General features: G+C 38.9%; 1 protein-coding gene across 1 annotated transcript in view; it reads right to left on the bottom strand.

Annotated features, from left to right (window-relative positions):
- Positions 1 to 2107: 2107 nt before the first annotated feature.
- MAP3K2 (mitogen-activated protein kinase kinase kinase 2) overlaps positions 2108 to 25801 on the bottom strand; it is an 84597-nt gene continuing 60903 nt past the window's right edge. Inside the window, exons 9-17 of the mRNA XM_084643955.1 lie at positions 24584 to 24663; positions 19433 to 19500; positions 15125 to 15217; positions 12878 to 13084; positions 12033 to 12181; positions 10161 to 10292; positions 8175 to 8304; positions 6028 to 6205; positions 2108 to 3479 (exon numbers count right to left, since the gene is read on the bottom strand). Coding sequence (XP_084500081.1) covers positions 3254 to 3479; positions 6028 to 6205; positions 8175 to 8304; positions 10161 to 10292; positions 12033 to 12181; positions 12878 to 13084; positions 15125 to 15217; positions 19433 to 19500; positions 24584 to 24663 — 1263 coding nt within the window. The 3' untranslated portion in view covers positions 2108 to 3253. The remainder of the gene's footprint in view (positions 3480 to 6027; positions 6206 to 8174; positions 8305 to 10160; positions 10293 to 12032; positions 12182 to 12877; positions 13085 to 15124; positions 15218 to 19432; positions 19501 to 24583; positions 24664 to 25801) is intronic.

Here is a 25801-nt window from a genome sequence, read left to right as displayed (position 1 = left end):
ATCCAAGAGTATCTTTAAAATTTCTGAGTGCTGCAGTTAAACCTGGTTACATTTTCCCTTTAAAGTTCATTTTTTGTACTTTTTGGTAATATAAATGACTTTCTTACCCTTTCAGATACCACTGTCTATATATGTACATTTTCAGCTTGGCTTTTGATACCTTCTTAATTCGTTTGAAATCAATTTCAGATATATGGTTTGTACATTATGTAAACTATTAGTCTACAGTAGAACCTCAGAGTTTCAAACATCTCAGGAAAGGAGGTTGTTCATAAGTCTGAACAAAATGTTATGGTGATTCTTTCAAAAGTTTACAACTGAACATTGACTTAATACAGCTTTGAACCTTTATTGTGCAGAAGAAAAATGCGGCTTTAACCATCTTAATTTAAATGAAATAAGTACAGATAGTTTCCTTACCTTGTCAAACCTTTTTTTAAAACTTTCCCTTTACTTTTTTAGTAGTTTACATTTAACACTGTACTGTGCTGTATAGTCTTTGCTGCGTTTTTGTCTTTGCTGCCTGATTAAGTACTTCTGGTTACAGATGAGGTGTGTAGTTGACCAGTCAGTTCGTAACTCTAGTGTTCATAACTCTGAGGTTCTACTGTATTTTAAAGACAGTCTCTACATAACTCCCCATACTGTCCCCACTGCCACTAAATTTTGCTTATGAAGCAAAGGTCCTTTACAGCACAAAGGTTCATGCAGATTCTTTCCATAGACTGCTTCCATAGAGTGACAAAGAAGCCAAAGAAAGTGAACACAAGTTTACTTTAATTTTGGCTCATGGGTTTTCCCTGACTGAACTCTCATCTCATGCATGTAAACCCTGCACTGCTGCTTACCATGACCAACAAAATGACCAACCAGATAAAAGTCACAATAATTACAGAAAACAGACAACTAGAATAGGCCACCTGTCCAAAATATTGTGATCGTGACCCCAATAGAAGAATAATTGTTCACCTACTACAGGTAAATGGATTAGGATAGATCCAGACTCCTAGTTATGCTGCTGATACACAATTTAGCAGCTAAATTCGCAAAATAAAAATTCAGAAACCTCAAGAGTCTCTGTCTCGTGAGCCAACACTTTAATTTCTCATTGTAGCCCCAATACATTCATTTCTTAATTTTCATGCACCTCAAGCTTTTGATAGTCCTAATAAGGACAAAAAGCACAGTGGACTCTTGGAACCATTACACAAAGTCTTGCCAGAATGGTTTGATGTCCAAAGCATCAGCACATTCCGTCTTTACATAACTGTGAGGGTAAGATAGGCAACCAGTGAATCAATCATACTATCAAGAATCAAACTTAAGTTATATAGGTCAAAGAACTTATTTCCAAACTCTCTCTCAAATTCTGTATATTGCATACTTTTATAAAGATGGGAGGGTTTGACTTCTCTCTCTAAAGTGAAGTCAGTTAGTAAATGCTTCTCATCAGTATTTTTCAGTGGAGCTGTTCAAGGACTGTGAGATTTTGTCTCAGAATTTTACTCTTTTACTGCCCTGTTCTAGAGATGGAAAAGATAAATAAACAGTTTATGACTGTCTGAGATCTAGCACAGTTTGATCCTTCTGGATTGCAAAATTGTAGACTCATACTATTTAGTTGCTTTGTTCCTTTTACATCTTTGGTCATTTTTAATGCAAAACTCAGCATGACACATTGTGCTGCTGCTCTTTGTTTAGTTAGACTTCATTTTCAAAATTCATGTACAATTGCTACGTCACACAAGCAGCTTTAAAAATATTCCACTTTTTCTGTATGGTCTGTCCCTGATGTTTCTATGTTGACTGCTTTTAATGCTTTCCCTAGGAAAGAGGCATTTTAAAGTTTTTTTTTATCATCATTGCTGCTTGAAAAATATGACCTAAGAAGTCTTGAAGTGCCTTGTTGTCAATTGACACTAATGGAATTAGACACAAGGAATTAGAATTCATTTTATTTCAGGGACTTTTTCTAACATCCTAATAACTGGATTGTGTTATTAAAACAATCGCATTTAAAACAATTTGAGAAGGATTATTATATTCAGAAAAAAGAAAAGGAGTACTTGTGGCACCTTAGAGACGAACACATTTATTATTAGTCTCTAAGGTGCCACAAGTACTCCTTTTCTGTTTGCGAATACAGACTAACACAGCTGCTACCCTAAAACCTGTTATTATATTCAGTTGCATGACCTTCAAAATACATTCCTTCTCAGTCTCTGACAATTGTTCTGAATGTCTTATTCCTTGGTGTTCATTTGGATAGTCAGATAATGCATACAGTAAATAAGGATTAATTTTTTTCTTTGACATTCATTGGATGGTGAACGACTTTGTAAGACACAAACCGGTGTGAGATAATCACCTAAGGGAAGTGACTCCTCCCACCCCCTTAACTTCTATAGTAAGTGTATCTTTGGCAGCTGCAGGGGGTAAGGATTCTCCTGACTTATTTCTATTTATCTGTTGATCTTTTTGGTTATTTTTTGTTTCTTCATTATGGAGACTACCCCCTGAGCTTTGCAGTCTCTAGAAGTTTGGATCTATAATAATTGATTTACCTGTAATTTTTGATCTATGAAGGTAACAGAATAACTTTATACCAGCTCCCACCAACTACTGATTTAGGGTTACGCTCCTGCCTTATTTTCTTTTGGTCACAAAGGAAGTGTCAGGCAGGTGCTCTATTATGCAGAGCATTCTCTACTGAGGGTTCTAAGTTCTTTGAGCTTTCTAATTAATTTCCAGAACTGTGGGTTCATGCCTCAAGTGTGATATTCAGAAACTGATTAACAAGCTAAAATATAACTTAAAACCCTCAGCAGCAACTACCTACAGTACAAAGAACAAATCACAGATAATGATTTTATTCTCCCTGCATGCTAGCTGCTAATGTATTTTTCCCTGCATCCTGAGACAGTCAGCGGTGTTAGAAAATGTTACAGTTCTTGACAGTCCAAGTCACATGTCTGTTTTCCCCTTAGTTAAGGAATGAATATGTACTAAAGTGCTTTATCTGTGAACCACATCAGTACATTACAGAAACAAAAGGTTCTAGGTCGGGAGGGGGGACCCTCATTCTAAATACAAAAATTTAGATTCTTGCTTATAATCTAAGTGAAACAAAGAATCAAGAGAAATATGTTTTCTCTCTTGTCTTTTTTCTCCTTTTTTTGTACAAAAATAAAAATAAAAGTGCAGTCAAATAGAAAATAAATGCAGTAGATGCAAGCTGAGTTGAGGCAGGCTGTTAGTGATAATGTGCAAATGTGTGTCTTAGCAGTTCATCTGCAGATGGTCGCAACTTGGCCTCGATAAAAATCCGCTTGAGGAAATCCCGACCATGGTCCGAGACATGAGGTGGCAGCTGTGGATTGGTTGGCTGGGTGGCAATTTTAAAGATGGCAGCCATTGCTTCATACTCTGCCCAAGGGGGTTTCTCAGTGAGCATTTCTACCACTGTACAACCTACGCTCCTGAAACAGAGGTGAAAGTAAAAGAGCAGGTTACAAACAGAATGATGTTCTCCCCCGTGGAAACAAAAACTACAACATGGAAGCTTACTGAAATGCCACAAATGGAAGATTGTTGCCCACACATCATTGCAACTCAATTCAATTGAAAAAACAGACTTTTATCACGTCTATAATTACACACTTGATTTGAAGGTCATGCTAGCTACTGCAAATCACAACTTATGTCCTGCTCCACATGTCAGCTAACCTGAATGCAATTATTTCAGTGGCAGATGTTTATGTGACTTGCTCATGTGACCCTGGAATCCACCTTGTGCCTATAATTTTCCACAAACTGAGACTGAGAACTTTGTTTGGACAGTAATATTCCACTCACATGGGAGAAGGTATAAAAGACCCTTGGAAACATCTCCATTTTGTCTTCATGTCCTGCTTCATTTTTCTGGACTGAATTTCTAACAAGGAAGCTCTAAACAAGGACTCATAATCCCCAAGCTATTTGGGTAACTTCCAGATAGACTTTTTCAAACTAGCAGTTTATTCCATCATTGTTTATTCCATCACTGATATAAGAATTTATGCATATAATCATTGCAATGAATTCCTCAACCATTTTAAACTACTTCTTTTCTCTTAAAAATAAATCTTTAGATTTTAGCCACTAAAGGACTGGCAACAGTGTGATTAGTGGGTAAGATCTGAGTTATATATTGATCTGGCGATCTGGCTGATCTTGAGAGACCAGAAGAACCCTGTTTGATGAAATTGGTTTTCAATAACCACTCATCATAAAGTATAGTGTCTAGGTGGTAAAATAAGTGCTGGAATGCCTAAAGAGACTGCATTTTTTATTTCTTGTTAACCAGTGTGGTGAGACAGAAGTTTACTTTTATTACTGGCTTGGTATATCTTATGATAGAATAACTATCAGTTTGGGGGTAAGTCTGCCCTATTTCTCAGCAGTTTGTCCTGAATCTGGCATCCTCAGCTGTGACCCACTGACACATGGTCAGTTTATCTAGACAGCACGTTAATTTCTTACTTGAAAAATAAGATTTACAAATGCTAGAGCCAGCAATCTGAATTTCTGGGCCAACTCCACAGTTTAGTGGCAGTGCTATCAGACAGTGGTGTTAAAATTATTCTTATGGAGAAATCCCTCTCCCTCCTTGCTCTGGCTTTAAGGTTGCTGCAATGGGAACATTTTAGAGAAATGTGCTCTTCCCGTAAGCAGCGGACACACTGTGAGTATCCATCAGAGACAGGCATTGTGTCCTTACACGAAGTGCATCTTTTAAACTCAGGAGAGCTTGGCATTTTCAGAGTCCAACTTAAGTCACAGGACAATAAAAGAAAAAGGGGGAAAGGGAACTCCTGAGTGGGTTTTTTTTTTTTTTTTTTAAAAGAAAAAGTCTAAATGGTTAAAACGGAAACCTAAGACTAACAATGAACTAACTACTGGGGACTAAACTGAACTAATAACTATTTCAAATTCTTTTCTAGGTAATTTTGTGACACTGCCGTTGGAGCTCTGTCTGCAGCCGAGGACGGCTGAGAAGGAACTGAGGGGGGTTGGGACACGCGAGCACGAAATGAAGTGCCAACGACATCGCGAAACAGCTACTGCGCACGGGCATCCCGACCAGGCACTGCTACCAAAAAATCTCTGATCGGCGGCGCCAGGACACACTGGCACCTGAAGTGGAGCACCCACAGGGACAGCACTCAAAGAAGAATTATTCTCATTCTTGTAAGATGGTGATATTTCACTGTGTGTTTTGTGTCCCAAGCATTTTGATGGGGAATGGGACACTATATAAATAAAATTATTAATTTTGAGACCTTTTGAGTATCAACCATCCAGAGTACAATGCACTTGCAAATAGTTGTGTCATTTCACTCAAAGAGCTCTTCAAATCACAATGCTCCCTTAGTTCTACTGTTCTGAATGTTGCAGTTTCTTTTTTTAAATAAAATCTTCAGTATAAAATATGTTGGTGTTATATTTTGTGTGATAGCTAAGTAAACTCAACACGTAATCCATTCTGTTAACATATGGTAGAGACCTTCAGGTATACAAGGGAGCAGAAGAAAGAAATAAAACTAAAACAAATTAGCCTCTTCCCCTCTCAACATGGTTGTGCTCATGATATGGTTTGGGCAAATGCTACTTAGGTAACTTTCATTAATCACTGAACTGAATGAATTGTGACATTTTCCTATGTTAGTGCCCCTCTAGTATTTACAAGTATGCCAGATAGGCCTAACTTCATGTGAGCTTGGTCCACAGTGTTCTCTTGTGGTCCTAAGTCAGTCAGCACAGTCACTGATATACAAAAACCAATCTGTTTAGTGTTAACTGATCCCCTGCCCCAATATATTCTTCATTGTCTACATAGCTTGTTTTCACCTTGGGCAACCAGAAACACATAATGAGTGCGCTCACGCTTAAAATAATGAAAATTTATATTTTGCACAGTTGACCACAAGGACATCTCCTCTGGGGTAGTATGTAGCTGTTTTTCATTAGAATAGCTCTTTGACCTACCAGATATCTGCTTTTCTCCCATACCCTTCTCCACTGATAACTTCAGGACTCATCCAGTATGGAGTCCCCATGACAGACTTCATTCCCGTGCCAGAGAGACAGATAGTCTGAAGTCGCTTGCTGGCACCGAAATCACCTAGCTTCACATTGCCTGCTGAATCCCGCAGAATATTTGCTCCTGGAAGAAAAAGAAAAATCTCTGCTTTATAGTCAGTAAAAGCCAATCAACTGCATGAGAGTGAATCAACACACATTTGGTTTAACTGATGCATTATAACAACAGCCAAGTATATTACATGGCACAGAACTTGCCCCTTGCTCAGAACTGTTCTCTAGAATCTGAGCTTTCATTTTAAAAATTATTTCTAGCCCCTATGGTTGGAGAAAAAAACCTCTGAAATCTGAACCAAGTGTAACTGATGCAGTGTCATCTACCTGCATCTGCAGAGAGTCTGAAAATTATAGTCCTGAGGCATAACCTGCCCTATTTGTCTCACTCAAGTCTCTGTGGATGCCACAATTCCACAGCTGCATAATTTGGCATATTTCCAAAATGCCATGGAATTCATCATTTTGCTGCAGCCTGGCAACCAACATTTTTGTGTGTGTCCCTGGGCTGCCTGCACTACCTCTTGCTCTGCAGCTTTGCGCATAAGGGGAAGTTAATTGAATTACAGTGCATGATCCCTGCAGAGTTCGCTGGAGCCAGGTAACAGGAAGTTGGGGAGCCAGAGCTAGAATCCAGCTTGCATCTAAGGACGAGAGGAGATGGACGCGTAGTTTGATAGGCTAGGAAGCAAGAGACTAGGTCAGCTAAGGAGGTAAACTGCTAAAGCTAGCTGCTTCCAACTTTCCTGACTCTTATGAGAAAAAGGAAGATCTGAGCTGAGTTCTCTGGGCAACACCCTGGGAGTTGAGGCTCAGGTAGCGGAACTGGGCCATCCGGAGAACATAATAAAATCCCACAACTGACAATCATGAATGAATTTTACATTAATGACTATTTTCCACTCTGAGCTACAGCTGTGTGTGTACTGGCAGTCGTGGTGGGGATGGGGACAAGAGACTATTTCATGGCCTTAGAATAAAGTGATGTTGCTGCAGAATTTAAGAGTTCTTGCTGTGGAATATATGGGGCCTGATTCTAATCTTAAATGAAGTTATATTTGAAATAATTTAATGAACAAAAATAAAGTCAAAATCCGGAGGGCAGAATATTAGGGGCACCTCTGTCATCTAAGAGTTTGCAGGTTATTTCAAAAATTGACCAATTTGGAAAAAAAAAAGTGCTGGATTAACTCAGAGCTTCTCAACCTTTTCCATTATCAGAGTGCTCTAGGGGTCTCCATTCCTCTAACCAGGACTACCTATCCCCCCATTTAGCAATATAAAAATGGAAGGGTGGCCACAGCTCCCTGACACTGATTTGCAACCCCCTGGGAATTATGGAGGTCCTTTCTATGAACTTTCTGAGAAAGTTATTGACTTGCCAAATCTATCTTATATTAAGAATAAATAAAAGGGAACTGGTTGGGTAAGAAAGAAGTGAAGTAAGGAAGGAAAGTGCCTAGAGCACTCAGAAAATCTGCATCTTCATATCATGTTTAAAGTGAATGACATACTTTTAGGTTTACAAATTTATTTAACTTGGTATAAACAGGATAGTTGAAATCTGTCACCTTGAAATTTACAAAAAATTATATTGACACATAAACAGGAAAATAATGTAGCAATTTTAGCAGCTATGATACAGTTATGTCCACCAGATTTACTCACGCTCGCTAAGGGTTTCAACATTGTGTTCGCTGGATTGTTGTTCATAAATAAATGTTTTGAAAAGTCCTGATATTAAAACAGTCATATATACCCCTATTAGTATCCCATTACTCACTAAAACATTTTTTTTTTCTCAGTTTGCAACATTGGCAATTTTCAGGTTTGAAAAACATTACAAAGACTGGACTATTGAAGTAAATCCTGATGGAACTGCTTGAAGTTAAGCCAATATTCTGGCATCAGAAATTTAGCAGTGACCCTTTAATTTTATTGCAATCATTTCCCTTTGGTTTATGAAGCTTCAAATGTTTCAAGGTCATGTTGCTTATTTGGAGTAGAGAAAGCAGAACTCACATCTCTTCTTCAATTACCTTTAATATCTCTATGTACAATCATATTACTGTGCAAATAGTAAACTCCCTCCAAAATCTGCCGTGTGTATTTTCGGGTCACATTCTCTGTGAGTGCTCCATATGCTTTTAACTGGTCCTTAATGGAACCCTGTGGCCAAAAAGAAAAAGTATTAATAATTATAGCACTTTTAAGAATGATAGAATAATTTATCTTTTAACCATTATTAAAAAATAACTGGATTGTATGAAGTTTGTACCAGAAATTTAGAGATGCAAGGCTCTACGACTTCTCCGGATCAGCTTAATTCACATTAGCAGTTATATCTCCAGCTAAACTAAATGATTCAGCCTTTAACAGGAGCATAATGATACACAGAAATGTTATCAAGACAATGAATTTTAAAAATACCAAATAGTTTAAATGTTGCTGAGCTGCTGTACAGGTAACACAGTAGAGTATTTTCCTTCTAAGCATGATTTTTTAGAGATTTACTAGTTACATGATGATGCTGTGTTTGGCACTGTACACGACACAGCCATTGACCGCACCCAATCCATCTTACACTCTGAGAGACAACAAACGGAGAAAACGATCTGGACAACCCAGAGCATGACATTTAAAAATATGTTGTTTAATAAGTTTTAGGTCTCAATAAAACAACAGGCAGAAACTTGGCATAAAAAAAAAGTCTCAGCCTACATCTGATGTTTTTCTAAATATCTTAATACAATTTGGGTTGGCCATTTTAAATTACACACTTTAATGGTTTAAAAGGAACAGTACCAAGACAAAAACCCAAAACTATACAGGTCTTTAAAACTGCATACTTTGATACTCTGTCCTCCAGATCTCAGAAAATCTTACAAGTCTCTAAAATGAGATCCTCGTCTCATCTAAAATCCTAATTTTTCTTCTGTGCAGCCTTATAACAACAAACTAGAATGCAGCAATTACTTATGAACATTTAGGGATACATGAAACAACTGCATCTTACTATACTCAGGTCTGCTTGTTCTATTTTGTGAATAAGTGAAAATCTGCAGTTTTCAGAAAGCAAAATATTTCCATAAAGGAGTAGGCAGACAGGAGGGACAGTACAATACATGCCTCTGTGCCAACAAAAAGACAGCTGCAAGATCTAATTTTCAACTTATCTCTGGCTATTATTAACTAGTTTTTGCCCTCACAACATCTTTGACTGGCTGACACAGTGACCTAGTAATAGTGCCCAATGCACTGAGAGAGAGACCTAAACCTTAGAACTCGAGCTTGATCTCTCTCTCTCCCCCCAAGTCAACAGGAGTCCTATGTATGGCTACTGGGATACTCCCTTCATAGGCTTGCTAATTGGTTCAAGAGGCAGCTGTGTATATTCCTCATCTGTTAGAAGCATCTCTAGAACACAGTCAAGCTGGAGGTGGATGCAAACTTAAAAAGGAATGTTAAACTTGAGATACATGATTAAAAGTTGTTAAAAAAAAGCTCACAAAACTGTTTTTAAAAGATATTTGTTGCAAGTAGTCAGCCAGAAGCACACAAATATTGTGCTCTCTAAACTAATTCTAATTCTGAATTAATAAGCAATTAATACAGTAGGCAAAACTCAAATGTTATAATGCAGTTGTGTCTGTCTTTGGTTAATGATTTATCATCAGACATTTCCTTAACATCTGTGTGTGCTCCTGCAAATCTTATCCATTTAGATCATTGGTTCTCAAACTTTTGCATTGGTGACCCCTTTCACACAGTAAGCCTCTGAGTGCAATCCCTCCTTATAAATTAAAAACACATTTAACACTATTATAAATGCTGAAGGTGAAGCGGGGGTTGGGGGTGGAGGCTGAGAGCTCGCAACCCTCCCTCTCCCTGTAATAACCTTGTGACCCCCTGAGGGGTCATGACCGTCTGTTTGAGAACCCCTGATTTAGACTGTTGGCACACATTCTGTAGAAATGAGAATAGCCTCATTAGCCTCATAGCCTGCAATGAGCTCTCTTGCTTACCCCTGGCATGTATTCCATGAATATAGAGAGTGTTCTTTCGGGGGGATCCCTCAAGCAGCCATAATACTGAACAATTCTTTCATGCAGCAGGTTTTTCAACAGCTGAATCTCACATTCAAGTGCATTTACCTCCTGAAAAGAAAATATTCAGTAAAACTTACTATAGTTGAGACAAAATGATCTCACACAACTTTTAGATTTCTGTTAATAAGACTGACTTTATGAGGGTTTACTCTGCAGTCTGTGTAAAGTTAACACATTTTCTTGTTAGAAAACATCAGCAGTAGAAGAGGGAGAGCAGATCTACAGCATAATCTGAGAAATGTTTTGACTTCTATAAATTCTTTAGGGATATTTTCCAGTTATTTCAGTTTCTTTTGATTTCAAGAATCATTCTCAATCTCATATACTCAGAAACTAGAACCTGTCAGGTACTTTATTTTAAAATGTCAACAAATTCAAGAGCTGTACTGTAATATTATGTTACAAATTTTCAGTTGGATGAAAAATTCTCAAATTAAGTCTTTCTTCGGGTATCACTAGAATTAGTTCATAAAAGCTTATCTCAAGTTAAGCAACACATTTATAAATCTAAACTATAGTTCACAATTAATTACATATTTTAGTTTTGTTTTTCCTCCCAGATATATATTTTATTATTTATTTTTATAGCATGGAAGTGGTTAAGGGTGGAAAAGCCACTTATTCCCTGCTGTAAATTTCCCTATACAAGTTCATTAAAAAATAGGTATGATTTAGAATTTTAAGCATTCCAGAGATTCCATATGGAAGCCCTTCACCAAAACTTGGTATTTATCCATCACAGACCACTTGATGTTGCCACGGGTGTGTTACAAGAAGTAATGGCAAGTTTGGTAACTTCTGAAAGGTAACTACTGCAAAAATGGCATCATGTGGTTCCACGTTTACTGTCCTTATGATTTCCAGAGCAAATTGGTTACTTTTTACAATAATTTGTTTTTAAAGCACCAGCACTAAAAACTACAGCTGCAAGTCAATCTTTGTTCTGTCTAGCTCCTATGCCACCAGCAGTAATACAGTCTACAGCTGGAAGTCAGCCAGTTAATTCTGCAGATGATGCATGAGCTGGAATGGAATCCAGCCCACTCTCCCCACAACTGTACTGACTATGGAATCCTAATGAATGAAAAGAAGAATTTATTTTTGTCAGTAAAACTGGCAGCTACAACTTGGAATACAAACAAGGAGCAGATCTGGGCAGTAACATGGTGCCGTTTTTACATTTCTGACTGTAACTGTATTTAAAGAAGGACAAGTTCAGATTAGACGTATGGAAATACTACCTGTCAACAAAAGCACTAAAACAATGCTCTTGGGAGAGCAATATAGGGGACCAATTACAGTAGGTTCATTGGCATTGCACTTTACCTATAATGTCAATTTGTACATAACTGCAGTCATATCCATTAAACAGTGTTCTTCATCAAAACATTCTCTATTGGTTTCATTATCAAACAAAGCTAATGTACACTAGGTTCCTATATTTTTCACTTTACTACTTAAAATAATATTTCTGTAGAATGTACCTTCCATGTTAGATTATGGTTTAGCTTTATAGCCTCAGACTGTATTGAATTTGATAATACATGTTAGTTTCAGAGAGATATATCTGAAGATGAAATCATGTGTTACATACCACTATATTCATTCAACTGAGTTATGAAGATTTTAATGAAACGGGATGTTTATCTGTCGTACAGACTCATAGAAGTATATGTCCTCAAACATTCATAAAATTAAGTGAAAGCAAAAAGCAACATCAGTTTAGACCACACAGAAAACCACTCTTAAAGTGATCCCTTTACAAATATTTCTTTCAGGGTCTCTTACCTTGCTTGTCTCTGGACTGTCAGGGTCAAATTGAACCTGTTTAACAGCCAATTCTCTTCCGGTGTCAGCATCATAACATAGATATACTCTGCCAAAAGCACCCTGACCCAGCAGCTTGCCAAGTCTCCAGTTAGTTGGCGCTCGTGGTGCTGAAAATAGAAGTATGTCTTGTTTTTAGAATGAGTTTGTTATTCAGTTGTTCAAGAAAAACTGGAACACAAAAATAAAACTCTTGAAAAAAATACTTTAATTTTAAATTTCCATGTAAAAAGCACGGATTTATAAAATTTCCTCTAAATAGAAAATGTGATCCTGTCAGCTACCTAATAATCTATATTTTATCCATAAAAATACATCCAAACACATAAGTACAAGATACGCACATCTGAGGTACTTACTAAAGTACCTGAAAAGGAGACTAAAATACATTTCATCACCGAAGTATTTTAAGAGTACCCTTTAAAAACAAGACATGATCTACAGCAACTACAAAGCATACATAGCTAGTATAAACACACACACCCAACCACCATACTAATTAAGTCCCCTGTTTATCGAAACAAAAAAATTAAGCCCATAGCAGCAAGAGCAAATAAAGTCATCATTTGACTGGTAAGCATCTTACTACTTCAGGTCCAGATGTACACTAACATTATTAAATGTTAAGAAAATTAGTGATTAGTTATAATATAAGTTATAATTATAATGTAATACTGTAATACTACTATGGATATGCCTTTAATAACATGTATTTTAGTAATTTTGTTGGTTCTGATGTATTATATATTTAACGAGATTTTTTTAAAATTTTCCTTTGAAGACTGTAATGTGCCTTTTTAACTTACAGCGGCTAGGTGGGCTGATGTCCATTACTGACAGGGTAGGATTGTCTATGTCACTTCCCCTTCTTCTCATTCGATTCTCCTCATACTCTGGAGTAAAGGTGCTGCTCCCACTGCTTGTACTCAGGGAGTGATCGGTGGGGCTGAAACTGACTGGAGACCGGAAGCTGTTCCCCTGGGTCCTTCTAGCCCTTGGAAAGGTTTTACGACCTGTAATGATGCACAAAGACTACCTAGAATACTGTACCATGAAGAATAAGTACTAAACAATATATGTCTGTAAACTGTATGAAGTGTGCACTGAAAACAAAACAATTCAAATCTTCCATAGAATATGATGAAATGATAATGAAAGTTACTGGTTTAGCCTGCTGAGAGGGAAAGTGTGCAGAATGCCTACATGTAGAGCTCAGACTTAAACTAGCTTAATGACTTAGTCCAAGACTGGCTAGCTGGGAGAAGTGCATAAGTAACATCTGCAATTCCTGCAAACAGTTTCATAATTAAGTGACTCTTTCTACTGGTGGTTTGAAGAAAATGGAGACAAGTTCCAAAGGCAACAATACTTCTATCTTCACTGCTATGAGAGGCTATTATCTATTCCTGGAAAACAGGCCAAAGATACACTAGAGTTCTAATGGCCCACCTAGTGAGGAATCCTCACACAGAAGGTGTTTAAGTTCAGATGAAGATGAAAGATAGTCCATAATGGACACTACGGGAATTACCTGCCTGTAGAAGTTTCTTCCTGTCAACCACTAACTGATGGGAGCTAGGAAGAAACTTCTACAGGCATGGAAGCATGGATTCCCTCCCCTCTTTTTTCTCTATCTAATGTAACTCATTATCCAAATGTCTAATCTTGTTTTGAAATACAATACCTTCCAGCAATTAGTTCCACAGGTTAATTAACAAGTATTTTTGAGTTTTAAATTTATTGCTTTTCAATTTCATGACCTATCCTTCTTCTCTTTTATTATGAGAATCAGTAAACAGGAGCAACAATTTAGCTACTCTATGCTATTCCAGATTGAGTAACAGCGAAGTCTATTCTGGGTAGTAAAGTATCACAATTACTCATGGCATTCATTGTATGTTCTGTATAGTTTGTGCATAGGCTTTTGGCAGAGATGGTTTCCATGTACAGTTGCTCCCATGATTCCCTAATACTCTAATCTACATCTTCACAGGAGCTGGGGCAGCTCAGCATCTTTGAAAAATCAGGCTACTTTAATTTAGGTGCCTTGTGGTAGGGTGGTGCCCCACCCCCAGGCAAGATTGGGCTACAACAGGCCAGAGCGGCTGTGTGGAACGGCAGCCAAACAGAGAGGGACTGTGGGGGAGCCAATCAGTGCAGAGCAGAGGGCAGCCAATCGGGGCCAGGCTAGACTCCTCTATATAAAGGCTGCCCAGGAGAGGAGCAGGGAGTTTCTCCCAGGCCTTCAGAGGGGAAGGTCTGTCTCCTGAGCTAAGGAGACCAGCACCTTGGACAGCGCAGTGCTGGGCAGGCTTGGGGCGCGCCCAGAGGAGAGCTCCAGCCCAATACCTGTCAGACTGCAGGCCCTGACCAGAAGGGCCTAGAGGGTGCAAGGGGTCAGAGGGGAAGTGACCCAGGGAAGACGGACAGATGAGCGGAGAGAAGGAGGATGGAGAGGCTGACACTAGAGGGTCCCTGGGTTGGGACCCAGAGCAGTAGGAGGGCCTGGGTGTCTGCCTCTCCCCCCCCCCCCCCCACCCCTTGTACTGCACCTGGCTGTGGAGGAGTGGCCGTGACAGACTGCAACTGGCCCTTGAGCAGAGGGACTAGACTTTAGGGGTTGTGGTTGGCCACTGTGGCAGAGGCGAGCTGGAAGACTGCTGTTAAACCCCCCTGGCCCGGAAGGGGGTAAGGATGGACTAAGGGGCACTGTCGGAGGGCAGTGACCAGAAGCAGACGTCGCCCATCAGGGAGCAACGTGGCTCTGGATATGAACAGGGGAGCAGATGATGAACGGGACACCACTGGCACAGGGTGCCCTGCAGAGGACAGAGCTAATTCCCAGATGTGCCAGCGGGAAGCGCTGCAGTGGTGAGTCCCAACCCCGTCACATGCCTAAACACAGATTTGTGACTAACTTTAAGCATGCTTTACATTTATTTCAGAGAGAACACCTGTTTGCTTCTCCAACATTTTCAGATTATATTTGTTAACTCTTTCAACTTCTTTTTTGAAAAAAATAAATATTGAAAATGTTACTGTCCCATACTCACCATCATTGTAATCTTGGTGATGATATGAAATATGATACCTTCGGGGATAAGTCCCGCCTTTTCCAAATTTCTCAAATACTGGGATATCATAGTCTATGGGGAACAAAGAAAATATTATCATACATTGCAAAATTAAACACATGAGGAAAAATTCATAAAACAAACCAAATTTTAATTGGTCTTGCATCACAAGTGTTTAAAAAAGCAACCCTACACTTAACCCTGAAGTGGACTCTTGTATAAAGAGACTTGTAAACTGGAAGGCTGTGCATATAAAGATCAGCAAATTAACATTCAGCCTACTAATCATGTTTTAGTCCCTATAAATGATAAAACAGCAAAACAATAAAAAAATAAATTTAATTAGATATCACATCCACTCAAACATGCTACCATCTGTTTCTAAGCAGGCACAAGATTACAATACCAATAGAACAGAAAATTATGTCTTAGTAGATTTTTTTCCTTCGATTGGCAAGTAAGCTTTTTCTATAAACCTTAGTTAGTAAACTATCTGGAGCGGCAGCATTGTTTGTGGGAATTTTCTGCCTGAAATGTTAAAAGCAATCTCCTGTTTATGCTGAATGGAAAAAAGATTCATGGCACTTTCTGTAAAAATATCTAAGACATCTACAGACTTCATGTGTACGGAAACACTGCATTCTATTCATTTAACGTTCAACACATAAGAAGGGTTTGTCCTAGCATCTGTTGCTAAACCTCTCCCTCACTGGTGTATCCAGTTGTCTGCCACCCACTACCCCATAGGTCACTGCATGATTCCTATCATAAGCAGGGCTGGTTGCACCACCTATTAAGGTTGTCCAACACTTCTCCTTATAAGACCCTGTTTTTCAGTTTTGTACCTTGCCAAACTTTAACTATTTGGGCTGACATTTTCTGTGCTGGTTGTCTGCCTCAGGCTCAATTTGTCTGGAAAATTTCTGCCAAAAGGGTTTAGATGTTTCTGAGAATGAGGCTCAGAAAATATATATATTTTGACCATGTTAAAAAAATTCTGGTGACTTTCTTTGAAATGCTCGAACACCTGCATGCTTTGGAGCAGGTTCCTGAAATTTGGCAAGGAGCAGGAGCGGCCTTTGTTTCAAGGATGTGTTTTTTGCCCTCTGGTAAAAAGGCCACTCAAATCTGGCTAAATTATAAACCTTTACAAAAAAATTGTTTTCACATACTCAGTTTAGACTTGCTAGCTAAAATCTCCAAAGATTCCATCCTCACTGAGCATGCTCCAGCCTCTCAGCTCCTAGCACTGACCAGACTAAACATGTATCATCCTCACAGATTGACTGAGCATGCTCCAACCCAGAGCTACAAAGGCTGGTACGGAAACAGAGCAAGTAGCTGGTCTCTCCTGTGCTCTCAACTCTCCTGCTGGCACTCAGGCAGTGTGAAGGAGTAAGCTGTCTCATTCGAATGCAGAAGGGACAAAAACCAGACCATGAGAGAGAGACAGGAGCAGACTGGAACAAGTGGCCTGGTGAGACAGGGATTGGCAGTGGAGAAACTGTGACTGGGAGTTGGGGAGGGGATAGACTGGGAATTGGGAGCTGGGACAGAGTTGGTGAGGGAAACAGGAGAGGGGTAGAAGGAAGAGCTGGTAGCCAGGTACCTGAGTAGGGAACACTGAGATTAGACGAGGAGCTGGGGAGACTGGGACCTGGAGCCAAGGAGGAGGTGGGGGTGGGGATGGGAGGCTGAAATTGGATGAGGAGCCCAGGGAGAGAGACTGAGCCAGAGGTGGGGCAGGAGAAAGATATAGACTGTATGAGGAACCAGGGAAAGACTATGATGAGGGCTGTCTGGGCAATAAGACTGACAACAAGGAGCTGGGACAAGAAAGGAGGAACTGGAGCTGACTGAGCAAGGAGGCTGGAATCAGAAGCCAGGAGTAGGGAAGAGTCAGCACTGGGACAGGTTGGAAGGAATGGGGTAGAAGAGGTCAAGCTTTGAAGTAGGCCAAAAGAGGACATTCTCTTCTAGAGCCTGGAATGGAACCCAAGATTCTTGAGTCTCAGTTTCTGCTGTCAGCAAATACTTGTCAACCCCACTGCCAAAGTATGTGTCATCTTCCATTAGTGCTGCTCCACATAGAGGATGATAACCTAATACTGCTATCATTTACTCTGTTAGCTCAAGTGGCAGAGATGTGGTGATCTAAAGGTTCAATATGATGCCACCTGATGGAATTAGAGTGTGTAAGTGTAATTTCATAAGTTTTTAAAAAAAAAAAATCTTCAGATTGCAGAGTCAAGCACACAAGTTAAGAAATGCCAGAATTCAGGTTGCCTGTGCAACCTTAATTAAGCCCCCTTATGTGAATGCATTATGACAGTCTTTAATGATCAGATCCTATTTTTTCCATAGGACACTTGTCTCATTCACTACACCTGATAGACCTACTCTGGGGACAAATCAGGGATGTGCAATGAAGCAGGCTGTTGGCTGTAGGACTACTGCCTCATTTGTTGTAGAAGTTGGAAGGTATGCAGTGACCGAGATAGGAAATAGCAGGAAGAGAAAGGAAGATCCCGTGGTTAAACCAGTTGAACGCTGCCCCAGAAAATCTGATTCTATCGTCTCTGCCACAGAGTTCCTGTCTGATGCTAACCAAGTCACTTACACCAAGCTTTTCACAGGTGGCCACTGATTGTGTCATTTTCCAGGTGTCTGCCTTCAGACTCTGGGGTCTGATTTGCAGAAGTTCCGAACACTCACAAATGCAACTGAAGCCAACTGGAGTTGTGCTTCAATATAAAAACTACTACATAATACTAGTTACTCTGAAAAATCAGGTCCAGGCACCTCAAATTAGGCACCCAAAATTAGAGAATACTTTTAATCCTAATCTGTGCTTCAGCTCCCCGTGTGTAAAATGGGGATAATATCTTGTCACCTCACAGCAGTTTTGTGAAGATTAATTAATAGATGTTTGTGAAGCACTTGGATACTATCGTGATGAGTGCCAATGAAAAACCTCTGACAAAATTAATAATCCTGCTTTTACAGAAGGGTTTGAATAGTGTGCACTAAGTAAGATCGAGGACCATATACTGAACAAAAAGGATCAAACAAAATATTGAATAGCTGTCCATTAATTGAGCATTGTCTATTCTGTGCATTGAATGAGGCATGGGACATGTGGAAAAAATAGTGAAATAAAGGCTCAGACAGGTTAAATAAATCACCCAAGGTTACACAACTATTCACTGGCAAACCGGAACTATGGTCCTGGTCTGACTCCTAGTCCTGTGCCACCAAACAAAGGTGTCTCTCTTGCTTTTGGATGAGAGGCAAAATTATCTTCTCCTGTGACCCAAAAATCCCTTGGTGCCAACTGGCAGACAGTGCAGAGGGTTTCACAGGGATCCCTTGGGTATTTGTAGAATAGTTCACCAAAGGGTGGTATGTGAGGTCTCTATTGAGACCCAGTAGCCACTGGTCATTATAATCAATGCAAAATGTCTGTACTAATTGGATAATACTTTGCAAAATCTACAAGAGAAGAAATCTATAGGAAGGAACAAACTGAAGGGGGATATTCTTGTTTATGAATAAAGACAAAAGATTGGTCTGGCCTATCTTGGAAGTCCAAAGGGACACACTGAATACTTCACCTAGGAAGCAAACTGACAGCATGCTTGTCTCTTGTCTCATGAAAAGAGGGTCATAGCCAGCCAGGCTGTAAAGCACTGCAAAGATTCTGGGTGAGCAATACTCTACAAGACATGAGTATCTTAAGTTTAGGCTCTACAATGTGTGTTATGATTTTATTTCATTTGTAATTTGTTTTCAATACTTCTACTTGCTACTACTTGATTCTCTATGCTTTGTTAAATAAACTTATACCTGATTTCACTATAAACAAATCTAAGTGTTATGTGTTAAGCACAGCACTGATCTGAGGTGAAACTGGTAAGCTGAGGTGTTTTGAGTCTTTGGAAACAGCGAATCTGTGAATATGGAGAGTGTTCAGCGGATGAGAGGATGTACTGTAGAGATGCCTGAAGAGTTGAGGTGTGCCAACTACTGACCTGTAGAGGGACAGCGGGGCCTGTGAGGTCTAGAGGCAAGTGCTTGTATGGCCATGGCTGGTAGCGCTGGGGAGCTGAGCCATGGCAAACACAAACAAAAGGTTTCCTCACCCTAAGGGAAGGTGGTAGTGAGGTGCCTCAAAACCCTGGGTACCCCAAGGAAGCATCACATATACTATGTACATGCATCCTGAGACATGTTACTTACAGCTGGATGTATCTGGTAAGACTAAATGGCCCCAATAGATTTACCTACCTGAAAACTCCTGGTGGTTATCTGGATAGCTCTGTGCTCGTGGCATCCGAGATTTGGGGTAGCTATCTCTAGAAGCGTAAGACAACATTTTAGATGCTCTGTTACTGGAGAGTCAGAGTAGTCAGGCAAGCACTTAAGTTTTACTGTTTTATAATTGTTGAATTATACAGTACAGTGTGTGCTATCGTAGACATGAATGGGACTCAACTTTGAAATACCAAAGCTTGTAGGCATCAATTACAATGGATGGATCTTGCTTGGGATAGGGAGGAAACGAATGGCACTGCTCATTAGTACAGACTCTTAGTAGACACAGCAGTGCCAATGAAGCCACACACGAGCTCGTGCTTTGCACCTTCATGGATAAACAAAATCAAAACATCAGTTACAGGATATTAATTTAGCAAGAATTTTTGTAGCCTATTAATATTTTTTGCCAAAGAAATGCAGAGTCTTGCAGCTCTCGGATTTCCTTTTTCCTTCTGTGAAGCTCAAGTGTTTTCATAAAAAACTTTAAAAAGCAATTTTATTGAATTAAGGGGTTTTTCATGTGGTCAAATTTCTTACCTAGAAATTTGTCTTTATGTAACTCCCAGCCACCAAACAGGAATGGATGGGATTCCAGTCAGACAGAACAACCAATTGCAGTAGAGCACTTTCATAACCATACCACCCCAGCATCTTCCTTTTCCAGATAAGGATTTCTCTAGTAGGCAACAGAAGCAGAAATGGAGACAAGCCTAAACCCCTGTTAGGAGTCCTTGAACAAAGTAAGAGGCAAACTAAATGAGGATGACAAGAGTCTCTGGATTGGTTGAGGCAAGTCAAAAAATTTCTATGCAAGAAACTTTTTCATAGGATACTTTCAGTCTACCAATCAAGGTTAATTGGTTCTCTTAGAAAAAATCAAAAATTAGGCAAAAAATGAAGGCTGTTACTCAATCACAGTTAACTCATGTGATTAACTCAAAAAAATCACACTGTTAAACAGAATACCAATTGAAATTTATTAAATATTTTGGATGTTTTACTACATTTTCAAATATCTTTCTATTACAACACAGAATATGAAGTGTACAGTGCTCACTTTATATTTTTTATTACAAATATTTGCACTGTAAAAAATATTTTTCAATTAACCTCATACCAGTATTGTAGTGCAACCTCTTTATCATGAAACTGCAACTTACAAATGTAGTTTTGTTACATAACTGCACTCAAACAAAAGAATGTAAAATTTTAGCGCCTACAAGTCCACTCAGTCCTACTTCTTATTCAGCCAATCGTTAAGAGAAAAGTTTGTTTAAATTTACAGTAGATAATGCTGCCCACTTCTTGTTTACAATATCACCTGAAAGTGAGAACAGGCATTCACATGGTACTTTTGTAGCTGGCACTGCATGGTATTTACATGCTAGATATGCTAAACATTTGTATGCCCCTTCATGCTTCAGCCACCATTCCGGAGGACATGCTTCTGTGCTGATGAGGCTAGTTAAAAAAATAATGCGTTAATTAAATTTGTGACTGAACTCCCTGGGGGAGAACTGTATGTCTCTTGCTCTGTTTACCCACATTCTGCCATATATTTCTTGTTATAGCAGTCTCGGATGATGACCCAGCACATGTTAGTTTTTAAGAATACTTTCACTGCAAATCTGACAAAATGTAAAAATACCAATATGAAATTTCTAAAGATAGCTACAGCACTCGATCCGAGAATCTGAAATGCCTTCCAAAATCAGAGGGATGAGGGGGTGGAGCATGCTTTCAGAAGTCTTAAAAGAACAAACACTCTGATGCGGAAACTACAGAACCCAAACCACCAAAAAAGAAAATCAACCTTCTGCTAGTGGCATCTGGCTCAGATGATGATGATGAACCTGCATCGGTTTGCCCAGCTTTGGATAGTTATTGAGCAGAACCCATCATTAGCATGGATGCATGTCTTCTGGAATGGTGGTTGAAACATGAATGGACATATGAATCTTTAGTGCATCTGGCATGTAAATATCTTGTGACACTGCCTACAACAGTGCCATGCAAATGCCTGTTCTCACTTTCAGGTGATATTGTAAACAAAAAGCAGGCAGCATCATCTTCTGCAAATGTAAACAAACTTGTTTGTCTGAGTGATTGGCTGACCAAGAAGTAGGACTGATTGGACTTGTAGGCTCTAAAGTTTTACACTGTTTCTGAATGCAGGGGTTTTTTGTACATAATTCTACATTTGTAAGTTCAACTTTCATGATAAAGCAATTGAAACCTCATACTAATATAACTGAAAAATACTTTCTTTTGTTTGTTTTCAGTGTACATATTTGTAATCAAAAAGTGAGCACTGTATACTTTGTATTCTGTTGTAATTGAAATCAATATATTTGAATATTGATTTTTTTTTAATTGTGTGATTAATCGTGATTTTTTTAATCACTTGACAGCCCAATAAAAACCCTAACTACCTAAAATCGAGTGCATAACCTTTTACACACCAGCTACAAAGTGGATATTTCAAGCATTGATGCAATCTCTCTGTACCATACATAAGTTTTGTTATCTGTAAAATGGGGATAACAATTATCTTAAAGGGGTAGTTGAGAGACTAAAATAATATTTGTGAAGCACTGATTCTCAAATGAAAAGTTGCTATAGAAGTGCCAATTATTCAGGAGTAGAAAGCTTTCTTTCCTACAGAAATGGAGTACTCTTATTAGAAAACAAATGCTACATGAATGGAGGAATGGAGATCTATGATTCAAGTTTTCTTGAAGTATGTGAAGCTTCTTGAAACTTCTTAAACATGGTATAAATAGCTATAGAACTAATCTTTCCTTCCACTGGAAAGGATAGTAATTTCTCTCTCCTTCTCTAATTGGATAAGCATAACTAAATGAACTCATCCAGTAAGCAATCTTTTGCCCCTAAGTATTTCCAAGCTTCCGGAAAGTTCAAATCTCAAAAATTTTCAAAGATCCTTTTGTGATACTTTGACATGAAATTGTAAGCTAATTGTCTTTCCCAAAAAATGGACATGAAGAGATACATGCCTTAACTCTAAGTAGTTATAGCCTTCAAAGTTTAAACAATGTGGAGTCCTTGTGGCACCTTACACTAACCAATTTATTTGGGTATACATGGGCTATAACCCACTTCATCATATGCATCCGATGAAGTAGGTTATAGCCCACGAAAGCTTATGCCCAAATAAATTTGTTAGTCTTTAAGGTGCCACAAGGACTCCTCATTGTTTTTGCTGATACAGGCTAACAGGGCTACCCCTCTGAAACTTAAAGTTTGCAGTCTAAGATGTATCTGATCTTCAACTCCAAGGTAACCATATTCAGTATGCCACTGATATCAAGCTAGATTTCAGAGTGACTCACATACCCCATTGCTGTGCCACTATTTTGACTCATGGGACTCCAGTCTAGTTCTGAGTCCACTTAGCATGTGTTCCTGGACACAGCAGTTTTTCCCTACCAGTATAAACATTTGAGAAGCGGAGATAGATCAGAAGCCCCTGTTGTTGTCATTCTCTGTCCCATGCTCCATAAGCACAAAACAAGCTGGGAGTGAATCTTTCCCCACACTTTTTACCCTCTTCTAGCCCTGCATTGCTAGTACAGGAAAGGAGTGCTGTTGATGTTTTGACAGTGAGAACAGATTAGAGGAAGAAGTTCCTGCGGTGCTTTGGATATGGGAAGTTAGTCTTTTGGCTCTTGTCAGAGTGGAACAGGAAGAGAGCAAGACTTTTGAATGGATATTTAACTCCATGAGCGCTTCAATCATCAACAGTTAATTACTGGCAGGATCACAAAACTTTACAACAAATTAAATTACAAGACAACACAAAGGGAAAGCATGGACATGTTTCATTTCTGATGACAATGCAGAAATTTTGCACCATGTGCTGGGTTGAAGAATTTTATTTATTTGAGTTATGATGTCTACCCACACCTTTAACCATCACCCAAAATTTAAGTATATTTTAGGGTTTTTTTCATGAAACCTGTCATTATAAAGTTTTGATTCAAACTTCCAATTTCAAATAGATTAATTTTTACTTTCCCACAAAAGAGAATAAATGCCCTCTCCACAACCATATGGTGAGACCCTCTCAGATCATCCTTCAGTTTCCAGCTCCCCGATTATTTTAAATGCCGGAAAAAATGGACTTTGCAGCATGCGTGGAAGATAAGTCCTTCCACAATGATGTCTTCATCAAATAAGGAAAGAAGGCACAAGGAATTTACCTCAACTATGACTGGCTGTTCTGCCAGTCTGACTGGTTCAACATGGGAACAACCATCCATTTCAGGTTGGTGGATCTGTGGTTCATAAATGTGTACTAATAATTTTAATTAAGTATTTAAACTCCACACCTCCAAATATTAGACAAGAGTGGCACAAAATGACAAAACCTAAAGCAAATTTAAAACCAAACCAAGATAAGTTGACTGTATCTGCTTGTTTCTCCTGTACAATGATTTATTTCAGAACAGAAAATATTCAACTTAGCAAATAAGTCAGTCAGTTCATCTGGGAAATGTTCAAATTTTGTTTTATTTATAATATTTGGGCATGTAGGTGGAACTGAAATGTTCAGTGAAATGTGCCAACAATATAATCTTATGTTTTGAATGGATCTTTATCTGCAATGACTATACACAACTATCACTCACCTTTCCATTTATGTTTGACTGTTTGCACTGATTTATCATCTGTGCAGTAATATTAAGCACAATGCTGGGTAACCTATTAGTAGAATGGAAGTTTCTTGCAGATTATGCCAAATTCTAAAGTGGATGTTTAATGGAGCTGTTCATGGCTGTGGAATACACTCAATTTACAAACAAGACAACGATGTCCAGATTTACAATAAATCTCTGTGTGCAACAAAAAGCAGCAAGTCCAGAAACTGATGTATTAAATTTCATGCATCTTCAAAAATAACAGGCTGATATGGCACTCTTCTCTTCTGTGCATCAGTAAGCAGTTAAATCCCAATAAGTTATAGTGTTTTTGCTTTTCTGTGTGTGTTTGAAAAAAGTACACCTAGAAATTGTTTCTGAAGGTTGACTTACTATGTTCTGTGGTCAGTACTTTCAAGCAATCTAGCAGAAAAAAGTGCTCAATGTAAGTAGTTCTTACCCATCTAAAGGACTGTCAAGTGAGGGGCAGCTTCCTGAGCCAGAGTTTTCAGGACTGCTCAAGGACAATGGATCCAGCATCTAGTAAGTAACCATAAGAGAGGGACTGAAATTTTTTTTTTATTGTTGATGGTTCTTTGCATCACATTTTATAGCTCAAAACCCTAACATACTGATCATAAAAATCAGCAGTTATAACTGATGTGGCCGAAGTCATATTGTATGGAGTCCTGCTTGTTGAAAAGCACTCTGGTGCTCTTCTCCCACCTAATACAAACAGTGTTTGTATTTAATTTACAGTGTTTAGGAAATAGTAAATTATAGCAATTATGTTAAAAGAAATGTATGTAGTACACACACAAAGAGAGGAAGTATTTGCAACACCTATATTAGATTAACAAAATTGCTTGGTCTCTATCTCAGGCTGAAATTTTTTGGAAAATATGAGCAAAAAAATTAAGCTACTAAAGATAGTTAGCTGTGGCAATGTTTCAAAAAATTTTGTTTTTTAAAGAAACGGCTCCAGGAGAAGGAACTTGAAATTTGGAAAAGAGATGGTTATGGGGTCAGAGGTGTGTCTTTTGCTGTGTCGGTGGCAATCCAGGTTACATGCCCTTTTGAGTGGCTGGTCCAGAGAGGATAACAGTCTACTACTTCTACCAGCTGAGTGAGTTATTCCTATAGATTAAATGGTAGAGGCATATGCTATAGAGCTGAAGGTCCTAGGTTTAAACACTGATGACTCATGCAGGTGGTTGTTACAGTTGCATGTGCTATAAATATTTTACGTTTTGGAGTGTCCATACATGCAATCCTTGGTCTCTAATTTCCTGTGAGCATTTGTGTACTTGAAATGTCTGAGAGGCATCAACTGACTTTATGCAGGCCAATGGTAATGATTATTATGTACAGAAATGGGCTGGATCTGATCAGAGGATGGGTAGGCAGCGTTGTCCAGAGGACAGGGCCTGGCACTGAGGGTCTGGAGATATAAGTTCTACTCCCAGTTCAGACACTGACTTGCTGTGCAACTGACAAGTCACTTTCACACTATGCTTCTGTTTTCTCTTCCACTCTCTCTCATCTCATCTCATTGTAAATGCTTCATTGTAAGTACTGACTCTTACTACTTGTGAGTACAAAGTCTTCCTGTAGGGGGTCCTGATCTCAAATGGGGCAATGAGACACCACTGTAATAAGGATAAATAATAATGGCCCA

The sequence above is a fragment of the Lepidochelys olivacea genome, assembly GCF_965140295.1.
Source record: "Lepidochelys olivacea isolate rLepOli2 genome assembly, chromosome: 11".
Lineage (NCBI taxonomy): Eukaryota > Metazoa > Chordata > Testudines > Cheloniidae > Lepidochelys > Lepidochelys olivacea.
The sequence above is the reverse complement of the archived record's forward strand: the minus strand, read 5'-3'. Positions and strand labels throughout refer to the sequence as shown.